Genomic DNA, 12,637 nt, shown 5'->3' with positions numbered 1-12,637 from the left:
AAGAAGATATAAAAGGGGGGAAATGACATCATGGGGGGGACCTCACTCTCCCTACACCACCACCCTGGAAACACCTGAGGACTAAAGATTGAATGGGGGATGGGGGGGAGTGATAGTCCCAGGCTAAAGGGATTTCCAACTTGCGTATGAAAACCTGGGAAACACAAGCTGCAAAGTCAAGGCAGCTTGTGCCTTAAGAATCTGCCAGCCTGTTGATCACTGAGGGTGAGAATTTGCTAATTCATATCCTACCTATCTAGTATGTTAAACTCAGTTTGTGGTTTTGTTTATTTACTAGGTGATCTGTTTGATATCACTTATAATCACTTAAAATCTATCCTTTTGTAGTTAAACTTATTTTATGTTTTAATCCAAACCAGTGTGCATTTGACTAAGGTATCTGGGGAAAATCTCAGCTTGGTTACCACAAGTGTGCATGGTCCTCTTCAGATTGAGAGGCGGACCGGGTGCTAAACCCACATAATGGCCAGATTTGACCAAGGCAGGACGGTATTGCTCTGGGCTACTAGGCAGTGCTCCCTCTAATTTTTTCCATCCATATGTGGAATGAACTTTGTTATAAGCACCATAGTGAGGTAATGTGCGGATGTGCACCACTAGAAGAAACAAAAAACCTAGCTATAATATGTATTTTTAAAAAGTTACCATAGGGATAATTACTCCAGCCAGGAGAGGTTAGACATTTTAGAACTCACTACTCAAAGAATTAAATTTAACCGTCCGAGAGAAATAAAAATTATGAAATGCCTAGACCAGTCGAAAAACTAACACACAGTTCGAAAGAAGTGTCAAGTAACAACAACAGAAGTATGTGTTGGGAGGTGAGTGTGTCAGAGAGAGAGAGAGAGAGAGTGTGTGTGTGTGTCGGGGAGAGAGAGAGAGAGAGAGTTTGTATGTGTGCATGCGTGTCTCTCTCAGAGACAGAGAGACTGTGTGTGTGTGTGTGTGTGCGCGCGTGCGTGTGTGAGACAGACAGACAGACACTGGCCCCTTTAAGTACGCTGCCCTTTTAAGTAGGTCGGCACTCAGCAGTCTGAAGCCTGCTTGTTCAGATATAGCAACAACCGCCAGCAAGCTCCCTCCATCCTGAGCCCTGTCGTGTCCCCGCATCTCCTCTGTGGAGATGGGGTACAGGGGTAGGGGGAGAGGGACACCCTGACATCAGCGCCCTTCCTACCTCTCCTCGGCTCTGCACAGCAAGCAGTAGGCTCCCAGGAGCAGATGGCCAGGGACTCCAAGGCAGAGGGAAGATGATAGCTTGCCGGGCGGCCGTGCAGCTTAAAGGAAATTAGGTCCTAGCCTGGGAGGCTGGTGGTTAGATAGCCTGCCTGTAACTGCAGCTGGGTGCGTCCCTACCTGTATGAATGCTGGTGAAAATGCACACTTGGAGGGCTTTGCAACCTGTCACAGCAGCGCAGGGTGAGAGGGAGCACTCGCTGGTGGGTCAGAGGACTCAGTGGTACCCCAGTTCCAGGTGACACTCCGGGGAGGACCCTGTCACATTGGCCATCTCCCTATTCAGTGTGGTACCCATGTACGTTAGCTCATGAAAGATTTGGGACTCTGAAAACTTGTAGCTTGGATGAAGGCTCCAATCTCATCTGCCCTTACCTTTGACTCGTTGCTCTCTCTCAAGTCGGATCTGGTCCCGCATGAGTTTCTGCTGCTCTTCTAGCTGCCGGGAGCCCTCTTCCCGCAGGCGTAGTATCTACAATGGAGGCAGGAGAGAACAAATACCACAGTTATGTTACCAAGAAAGTTTGCTAATTGGTGTGTAATCAACAGCAATCCCATCATACTTGCATCCATTTAACCCTCTCACCATTAAGTAGAGGACGGAAAGGGAGAGAAAGAAAGGAGGAAAGTTTAAAAAGAACTCCCCCCCCAATAATAATAATAAAAAAAAAAACAACAATAAGCAGGGCTCTACAAATTTCACGGCTGTGAAAAACATGGCATGGATGGTGAAATAAGCCTTTCCCTGTGAAATCCAATCCCTCCTGTGCTGTCGGGAGTGCCCCAGCCTGGAGCTCCTAGTTGCTATTCCCGGCTGGGCTGGAGAGGGACAGGCAGTGGCAGATTAATGATTTTGCCGTCCCTAGGCCCTAAAATAACTGCTGCTCCCGGCCCCATATGAACTTGTTTTAGTTTTTCAACAAAAATGTTTGAACTAAAATGAATCTAAATCTCATTAAAGTAATTGAACATTTACAAGTTTTATTATAAATAAAATTACAAGTACAGCGGACCCTTGCTTAAATGCGCATCTGTATAGCGCGATTTTGCTTACAGCGTGGGACCACGCATGGATCCAAAATTGAGAACCGCTTAATTTCTTCCCTCTGGTCATATTATTAACATTTAGGATTCTCACGAGTATGTTTATTAAATGGCATCACGCCATCATTAGTGGTTTCAATATGCACTATGATTGGTAGAATCGTAGCGTCACTTATGCCACGATTACAAAAATGCTGCTATTATAAATTTGCCACCCCTGCAAATTTGTCGGCCTAGGCGATACTATGCCACTGGGGACATGACCTGTCCTTCCCCTGTATGGCTGCTCTCAGTGGTGAGATCAGACCCACCTCCAAAGGCAGCCAGTGAGGGGGATACAGCAGCCACAGAGCTGGGCTTGGGGAGCCTACCCACTGCGAGTCCTGCCATGGATCATGGCATTCACCCCCCGTGGCTCCTGCCAGAGCTTCCACCCCTACAGCTCCTGCCAAGGATCAGGGTGCTCATTTTTCCAGGAGTAGGGGGCAAATTAGCTGGACTCCATTGGCTGGGACTAACAATTAGGAGCTCCTGGCTGGGACACTCCCAGCAGCACTGGAGAGATCGGACCCGCCACCTTTGTGAACCTCTTCCAGCTGCAGGAAGCTCCGGCACTGCTGCCCAACTGCAGAGTTTCCTGCAGCCAAGGGAGGTACTCGGAGGTGGGTCTGATCTCCCACTGAGAGTCTTGTTCCCCCCCAGCTGGCCAGGACTAGCAGCTAGGAGCTCCTGGCTAGGGCAATCCCAGGATCAAAGGGAGATCAGACTCACCTCCAAGAGCCTCCTCCAGCTGCAGGAAGCTCTGTGGCTGCTGCCTTCAGAGCCCAACCTCTCCCACGATTCCCTTTTGGGTCAGGACCCCCCAGGGTTACAACACCATGAAATTTCAGATGTAAACATCTGAAATCATGAAACTGACCAATTTTAAAATCCTCTGGCCATGAAATTGACCAAAATGGACAATGAATTTGGTAGTGACCGAACCATGAGGCTGGGATTATTCCACAGGAACCATTTATTCCAAAAGCCTGATGAACTGCTATGGTTCTCAGGAATTTATTGGGTCTCAGCTCACCACAATGGCTACATGTTAAAAGGTTTTCAACCATTTTCCTGCCTGAAAATAACATGACATGCAAATCTTTATTACCTCTTGTTCTAGTGTCCTGGTTATTCGGATCTCTTCCTCTTCGCTCACATGAGCTTGGGCTTCTCGTTCCCGGGCTTCAAGGTCTGCAAAAACCCCAAACCCCAGTTATTGCCATTACTGTCTAAAAAGCCAGGCTGGATGACACCAGAAACTAGAGATTCCTTTCCCAGACCTGGCTGCTCCTAGAGTTCCTTCCCTCAGTTCTCTGCCTGATGGTCTCTCCTGCCTCCCTTATATTTAGGTGGAGTGCTGAGCCAGCTGTAATGCTTTCCTCAGCAGGATCAGACTCTGCTAACAGCATGTGGGGTTTCACACAATCACTGTTTCATAAAGAATGATGTAAGAAAGTTCAGCCATTATGGATGGACAGCAGTTTAACTCAGAGAATTACACAGGTGGAAGAAATAAGCACCACAGCACCTCAAATATTTCCCCCAGGGCAAAAGGGAATGATCTTGATTGCCATACCAAGCTTTACTTTCTTTCTTCTCTCATCAAGTTTTTGAGTCCTTTCTGCTGCCTGCTTCTTGGCTTTTCTCACTTTGTCATATGCCGCCTATGAAAGAAACAACAGAATATGAATGAAAACAAAATAAAGAGGGAAAATAAGGGGTTATGAACAGAGTAGAGATTAGTTATTGATACATATTGAAACTAGAAGTGGAGAGTTTTCTAGCCACTGCTGGTTGCATTCATAAAAACACAAGATGTTACAAACCATTTTGAAATTATGACAACACGAGAACCTCAAGATGCAGCATGGAAGGATCCAGAGGCATGGAGTCCAGGAGCTACTGCAAAGTGTTTTTAAGACAAAGTTTGACCCATCTTCAGTGGCAGGAAGTGTGTTTTGGATTTATGGGCCAGCCATGAGTAGCCCCTTATGGCACTGATATTATTGGTGAGGACGGTCATTTTCTGAATGGTGCAGAATAATAATCTGTTGGTGAGAGAGATCAGGTTTGCCTTAAAGTGAAGCTTAAAATAAAAAATTATTTTCTAGGAAACTCTTTACATGCAGAACGTGTAGCTTGACTTTAATTGATCAGACACAGTCTTCTACTTCAAGGCAGAATTCTATACTAATTGTAATAAATAATAATAATTCAGCATTTATATAGCACCTTAGGGCCAGATCCTCAGCTGGTGTAAACTAGCATAGTTTCACTGAGGCCAGGGGAGGTATGCTGCTTTACACTAGTTGAATATCTGGCCCACTGATCTTCACAACACTGCTGTGTGCTAGCAAGGCCCTGATCCTGAACAGATTTATGTACATGTTTAACTTGATGCTTTGAGAGTAGTGGGACCATTCGCAGTGTATAAAGTTAGGTATGTATGTATGTATCTTTATTTTAAATACTGATGGAAAAGCTGGTGGTATTTCACTTCATGAATATTTGGGTTTTCTAAGTGGAATTCCTCCTGCTGTTACTCCCCCACACACACTTTAAAAATGGAAGATAAGTTGTTCTTGGAATCAAGAACACCACCATTCAAGGGAGAATAGATTAAAATTTTGGCCAGTCTTTCATAGAGATTTATTTATTGTTTTAAAACCTTATCTTCTGGTATCTTGATCAGCCTCTTCTGGTTATCTTAACTAGACACTGTTATTGGCTTGTGGTCAACTTTTTGTCTTAATTCTCACTTTACATTTCTGGATTATTTACAGGGCTGCAGTTGGTAGCCTGTGGAGTTATCTTAATAAAAGGACAGACATGAGTTGCATTAATTGGAGTTCCTGTTTATAAGATTATCTCTCCCCACCCATTTCAGATATGCTACCTGTGACACAAACTTTGAACAAGAGATCTCACGAGTATTGAAAGTTTTACTTTGTATTAGCAGATATTACTCAGAATAAAAGCAACATGACCTTACTTCTGTCAGACATTCTTGTCTTTATAAATTGAACAAGATACTTAACTATTTTCTAAACATGACATCAGTCACATAAAATTAAGGGATCCACTTGCCTATTTATTTTTTACAGGCCTGATCTGATTTCAGAGCATATTGTTGGTGCTCAAAAGGAATTGCAGTACTCAGTCTTTCTGCAAACCAGGCCCTAACTTTTTTTTTTTCTTTCTTTTTTTAAACTTGGAACATGTAAACACATGTTGGTAAACACAGTCTCAGCCAAGGTCTCTAACTCAGTCATTCCCACAGTGTATCAAGTGGGACCAAGAATATCTTTCTAGGTTCTTATACAGTGCCTATCCTCATCTGAGTTCACAAAGCCTAGAGATACACATTAGAACATGTAAATCTCTTACAGAAAAGATCCATAAAATGTAAGGCTCAATGGGAGTGGAGGGTGGGGAATGGGAAAGAGAGGAAGGCAGTTTTCACTACTTTAGCATACTTCCTTCTCCACGTATATAAGCGTATTGGCAGATATAGGTAACACACACTGCCACCATGTCCAAGGGATGGTCATCCTTACCCTTGCTGCTGCATCTGTTAGTACGGCTAAGGCCTGAGATAGCTGGTGGAAGAGTTCCTCTGGGGATTAGAAAGGAAAGAGGGGTAAAACACAAAACACCAAGTAAGCCATTCACAGAGTCTCTGGATATATATCAGATGACGTAATTCCCTTATGGAAGATACCTATAGAATTCTAGAGAGAAGAATAACATTTCTACCGTATTTGTAAGCCAGCCTATAGCTCACGGCTCTGGAAGCCACTCACAAAACTATGCTCTATTATCTAAGCTTTCATATAAATAGAAAAAACCCCACAGTTACTGGACCTTCAGGTTCTGAAGGAAATCTTGAAAATGTGAATTATATGTAACCAATGCAGTAAAGTGTTCCTGAGCCTGCAGATAACAGGACTGTTTTTTCAGGCTAAGTATGAACTCTTCCTTTCATCTCAATGGGCGATTAATTCTGAAACCTTCAGATGACAATTGGAATGTCAATAATATTAACTGTTTCACTGCTAATCATTTTCGGATTCATCTCACATGCTTATCCCACGGTCCCCAACTGTCTTCCATGCCTCCCAAAGGGTCGTAAGGACCAGCTTCCTTCTGAAAGCTGCTACAATGCATTTATATATGATAAGTATACAAATCTATCGCATATCAAACTGACAAACATGAGGACACCATAAAATAAACTGAACTTAATATCAAAATGAACATCAGTGGCTCCACCATATGGATGGTATTATTCATTTTCATATTTAATTCATTAACATGTAAATTAAACAGCTGCAGAATTGAAGGACCTTGTCCATAATTTAGGTCCATTTCACTTCACAGTGTATGGAGACTTGCCTATAGCAGAGATATTATTTTCTCACAATGGGCACTACCCATATATAAATAACTAATGATATACAAGTTTTATATTAAAGGCTAAAGACTCTTAGAACTGTAGATTAGAAGTGTGACCTGGCAACCAGTGGGATATAATGGCCAAAGGTGGAGGATTCCCTCTCAGAATTACCATTAAGGGGAAGATTTTCAAAGGCAGAAATAGGAGTTAAGCACCCAACTGACATTTGAGCCTAGGTAAATCTGCCCCGTGATCCAGTATCTGTGCATTTAGGCTTATAACTCTGTTACCTAGTAGCGATGAATGTGTCTCAGGGCTTGTCTACACAGTGGAATAACGTGTGCTTACGGAGGTGTGATTTCTGAAGTGCACTAATGTGCCTGCAGGTGCATACTAAAGTGTCTTTTACTATCACCTTAACACATGCTAGGGAACCTTTCATGCACACCAGCGGGATCTACATGGACCAATTAATGCATGTATTAATGCACTTTAGAAATCGCACCCTCTGTAAGTGCTCATTAGCTCACTGTGTAGACAAGACCTCAGAGATATGTGCACACACTGCATAACACAGGAACTTCCATAATTACCTGCAAAAACAGAGCTCTGCAACAGTAGACAAACATAGCCACTCCCAGGTGTCCATGCAGCTGGAACTGACAGGGAAAACCTGCTTGTTTCTACACAGACTGATCTTACCTGCTCTGGGATTGTCTGGGTTCTTATCTGGATGGCAAGTCAGAGCCTTCTGCCTGTATGCTTTCTTAACCTGTAAGAATCAGAACAGAGATTCACCAATGAGTGCAGCTCTCCACATACAATGAGAGGCCTTCAGGACAAAAACATCACATAGGAAACTCAAGAAATGTACAACTTAATATTTAAGGAGTGTGTGTGTAAAAAATGACTTAAGGTTAGGCATCAGCACACACTGGCAAGACTGGAAGTGCCGCAGGCAACTGAGCAAATAAAGGAAGACTAGGACACTGATGGTACCACTGGCAGCTGGCTAGATAAATTAAACTATCCTACTGTAACTGCAGGAGGCTATTTAAAGCTCAGCTCCCAACTTTTCTACAGTGGTCTCGCCTTATAATCAAATTGCACTGCAACAAGAAAACATTCTAGCCAAGTAGATCAGCAACCACTCAAAATCACTCAATTTGACTTTTTGTTTTTAAAGCCAGAGGTTTCACTCCTAGATACAGCATGTTGCAGTAATAAACCCTTAAAGTCACAAATGAGTAGATCTCTACAGCCAGGGCCAACTTTAATATAACGAGGCACAATCTTCAGCAAGTCAGAAGTGGAAGGGGTGTTCTCTGCAGATGTAATGGAGTGAGGTTGTACAGCACACTGAACAAGTGGTATTGGCAGGGAGAGGAAATTTTGACCAAAGACTATACGATTTTAGTAATTGTCTCAGAGATCCATGTTAGTTTTAGGGTTTGGTTTTTTTCAACTATGGATATGCTGCTACAGAGATCATGTACATACAGTATTTCTTACCCTTCAAAGAGAAGTCAACAAAAATTTTACAAGCCACTGAATAGGATTTTAACATCTGAGTTCTCTCTATCATAGGAAATCTTCATATGCAAGTAAAAAATCAAGAAGAGTGACTTCCATCCATCTGCCAAGGAATCATTTTATGAATTGGCTGGAGGGAACTTGTGGTATTCAGACACCACCTGGTGGACATATATAAGTAACAGTAAAGTGAACCAGAGCTAAAACATAACAAACCTAAATCATGCACCTCTGTAAATGAGACTCCACTAAAAATAAAGTGAAGTCTTCTCAAGGCACACATCATCCACAACACAGATAACTGTCAGAGGAACTCTCCAATGTGATGACATCAGTTAGGGCTTCCGAACAACTGACCCAGGGAAAAATAATTCCCCCCTCAGTCACAGTTTATGGTGATGCCTGGCTGGCTCCACTGTACAAAGATTGCCCAGTTCTTTGGGATGCTTCAAATACTTTACATAAAGACATTGCTCTCCAGGTGGCTCATGTCACCTGCAGATTTGCCACATTTCTGTGCTGCACCTTCAATATAATCAAATTTTCAACTGGTAATACAAACTGGCAAGTCAAATGGTTAGTTTATGCCAAATTGGTAAATATAAGCCTTGATCCATGCAGGTTGTCTCGTGCCTGTGTGGAAGCACGGATTCCAATAGTGCTACCTGCATGGATCCAATGGCAAGCCCAGAGTCTCAGAAAACAGCTTCCATCAAAAGAATATGATGGAAGTTTTCAGGGTACTACCATCTGCCCTTCACACAAATCCTTAAGCTTTCTGTTTCCCTATTGCAGGTAACTGAGAATTGCAGCGAATTTGTGAGAAATCACGAATACATTTGTGATGACATTAGAAGTTTCAAATAATAGATTGGGAATGAATTCCCTGTGGAAATCCTGAGCTGTTAATGATATAGATTAGATAAGATAAGCATATATGAAAAAAATAAAGAGCAGCATTCCACAAACCTTTGCAGAATATTATTTATAGAAACATCTTAATAGATTTCTTTCTTAAAGGTTTTAACCCCCACCCTTAATAAATACGAAGGCATCAATGATGTCCATGAAATTTCCTATACACATTCCTCATAAATAATCTACTGACTGCACAAGGAAATCACATAATATAACAACAGGACCTCACCATTAAGTTCAAGAAATATAATTCAAAACTATTTAGATGTTCATATCCTTCCTTTCAATAAAATTGAAATTCATGAACATAGTCAGCCCTGGAGAAGTTGGGTGCAACTGCACTGAAGACAATGGAGCTCTGCCTCCTTATCTTGGTGTTAAATTTTGCTCCTATCTAATTAAAAGGACCCTTTCAACTTAAACATCATACTCTAGCTAAAACTTTACCTACTGATGTTACTGTAACTGAAAATTACAGGAAAAAAGTTATTTCTTTTTAAGTTAAATTTTGTTTAATTGACAACAGTTGGTATTTAGTCAATTTCATTGTTTCTCTTTCCCCTATTGTTTGTGAGAGTCTATAAAACAAAAGAGAAAAAACAGGATGGGGGGGGGGGAAGGGAAACGTAATTGCAAAACCACAGAGGTTTAAGGAGACTCATGCAGATTCAGTACCAGAAACTACTTTTAACTCTTTTTTGAAACTGGGGCCAGGATTTCACCCCACATATTTAAGACAAGCCAGAAAATATAGTACAGTGACTATAGTAGAGATGGTGACCAGTGAACTAACAAATATTGTCTGCCCTATCAAATACCAGCAACATGACTAAGAATCACAATGCAACAGTATAATAAAACAATTACCATACTAGGTATTAATAGGAGTATCCCATGCAAGATTAGTCCACACGATTAACAATCAGCTGACTTCCCCAAAAAGTTAGCTGGGATGATTTAGTTGGGAATTGGTCCTGCTTTGAGCAGGAGGTTGGACTAGATGACCTCCTGAGGTCCCTTCCAACCCTGATATTCTGTGATTCTATGATAAACACTTCAAAACTCAAGGAACCAATGCATTACATAGTGTTCCAAATTAGAGCTCCATACCAGGGCTAGTCTGTAAATTCTTTTCTCTCACCTCTCCACCCTTCCCCCCCACCCCAAATTCAAGGTTTCCTTCTCCCATTCCCTGTATGTGTGTTGTCCATTTAGACTGCAAGTTCTTTAGGGCAGGGATCTGTTTTAGTCCATCTGTACAGCACCTAGCAAGTTGGGACCCTTTCTACATAAATAATAAACCACAGTACTAACTGGGCTTCATCGGGGGAAATGCAATCATCCTGTGGCACCATGCTTCAAGAGAGGCAAATGAAGAGTTCACAGGTGAACAATGAAGATTATAAAAAATTTGGAATATAATAGAATAATGTTCACTCTAGAGAAAGGAGCAAAGAAAGGCACAGCAACTCCCCTACAAATAGGTAAAGAAATGTTATCTGACAGGTTCCTGTTATTTTCACTTAGTGAGAAAACAACAAGGAATACTGGGCTAAACTGGGAAATAAAGAAGTTACACAATCATCATCAAGGACCTGAGGCAGCTCTAATCTACACCAGAGTCCAGGCAGTCCCCCAGACAGCCCCAGAATGCAAAGGTACCAGAAAGCAGTCCTTGTTCCTTCTCTGAACTGAGCAGCTTTATGTGGAATGCCAAACTGGGCCCAAATGTATCTATTGAGTTTAACTCTTGTGAGTCTGACTAGATACAGTAGGTTTCTTTTGTTTTAATCCTATTTCTTTCTCTATTCTTAATCTTTGTTTTAGAACATTTTAGTCATAGACTGTTGAAACAAATGTTAAGGATGTGATCCAGTAACTAAGTCAGCCTTCTGACCTCTTGTGAGAGGGAGAAAATGGTATCTATCTTGGAGCACGGGGATGAGTGTCATGACATTAGAACCAAGTGCTGTGGCTTTGCTGACGGAGTGCTATCCAGCTACAGCTGTGAATGGAACAGATGCATGAAAAGCCAGTGGCCCATGATGGATGTATAGTGAACAGAAGCTTACAAACATTCATGAGATTTCAGTGGACACCATAAAGAGAATTATGACAAGCTAGATGTTTTAATAAGGTTTTTTAAACAAGTTACATGTATCAACCTGCCTTCTCTTTGCCCTTCCTATCATCTTGTCACTGTCCACACAAAAAAAACTGTCTGGGGATTTGTCCTGCTTTGAGCAGGGGGTTGGACTAGATGATCTCCCCAGGCCCCTTTCAGCCCTGATATTCTATCATTCTAAGAGCTTTCTCGTCAGTAGCTGTCGCCATATGGCACACCACATACCGCTCTGCCTCAAGAGCTCATCTCAAAACATCTTCCACAGTCCCATACAGTGACTCCTTAAATATCCGCAGAAGCAGAGAGAAATTTGTTCCCTCCCCAGGTTATTTAACCCGTTAAGGTGCTCTAGGATTTAGCCTGCCACACACAACATGTGACTACCATCTCTGGTCAAGCAGCAGAGAATCCTGTGGCACCTTAGAGACTAACAGACGTTTTGGAGCATGAGCTTTCATGGGTGAATACCCACTTCACCAGATGCATGTGACGTGGGTAGTCACCCATGAAAGCTCATGCTCCAAAACGTCTGTTAGTCTATAAGGTGCCACAGGATTCTCTGCTGCTTTTACAGATCCAGACTAACACGACTAGCCCTCTGATCTCTGGTCAGTGTTCATGGTGGCAATGAACACGAGTCACTACAGAGGTTGCCACTCTTCTACCGCTGCCCCCCACGGCAGGGGCAGCCCCACATGTGCTTTCCCACACTGGGGGCAGGGAGAGAGCCCAGGCCACCTTCTATTTCTGGTAGCGCACAGCTGCCGTCACCGTGGTGTCAGACCCTGGGGCCGCCACGCGCTGCAGGGAGCGTCCGCCAACCGGGCGGGGGCAGGGGAGCCGGGAGCCCGGCGCCCTATGACCCCTCCCCGGTCAGGCCCTGACCTCCTTGTCCGAAGACTTCTCCCCGACCCCCAGCAGGGCATAGAGGTCCAACTGCAACAGCTCCTTATCGACCGCCATCTCCGCTACAGTCCGGGGCCTCCGGCCGCCCGATACCCTTTGCGCCGCCGGGCCTGGTTATCCCCGCCCCCTCGGCCCCGCACCACTGGCTGCTGGGATATGTAGTCTCTCCACCCTCCGACTGACCGCTGGTTCTTAGACCCCTTCGGGGAAGCGGAACTACAACTACCACAATGCCTCGCGCGGCCCAAGGCCCACCAGGAAGGGCTCTCTCTGGCCAACCGGCAAATCACCGCTCCCGGCAGGCTCTGCGCAGCAGGAGTGTGCACATTGTCTCGGGAAGTGTAGTTTTTTTATTAAATGATATCGTTCTGCGGAAGGGGATCGGAGGGGGTGTAAGGACTACAACTTCCATCGGG

The 12,637-nt window shown here is 43.5% G+C and overlaps 1 protein-coding gene across 1 annotated transcript in view; it reads right to left on the bottom strand.

Moving 5' to 3' along the window:
- DNAJC17 (DnaJ heat shock protein family (Hsp40) member C17) overlaps positions 1-12,321 on the bottom strand; it is a 28,497-nt gene extending 16,176 nt beyond the window's left edge. The window contains exons 1-6 of the mRNA XM_032769032.2: positions 12,201-12,321; positions 7,442-7,511; positions 5,901-5,959; positions 3,920-4,007; positions 3,452-3,534; positions 1,633-1,729 (exon numbers count right to left, since the gene is read on the bottom strand). Coding sequence (XP_032624923.1) covers positions 1,633-1,729; positions 3,452-3,534; positions 3,920-4,007; positions 5,901-5,959; positions 7,442-7,511; positions 12,201-12,278 — 475 coding nt within the window. The 5' untranslated portion in view covers positions 12,279-12,321. The remainder of the gene's footprint in view (positions 1-1,632; positions 1,730-3,451; positions 3,535-3,919; positions 4,008-5,900; positions 5,960-7,441; positions 7,512-12,200) is intronic.
- Positions 12,322-12,637: the final 316 nt, after the last annotated feature.

Source organism: Chelonoidis abingdonii, chromosome 4 (genome assembly GCF_003597395.2).
Source record: "Chelonoidis abingdonii isolate Lonesome George chromosome 4, CheloAbing_2.0, whole genome shotgun sequence".
In the NCBI taxonomy this organism is placed as follows: Eukaryota; Metazoa; Chordata; order Testudines; family Testudinidae; genus Chelonoidis; species Chelonoidis abingdonii.
Note: the sequence above shows the minus strand (reverse complement) of the source record. Positions and strands in the feature narration are given on the sequence as shown.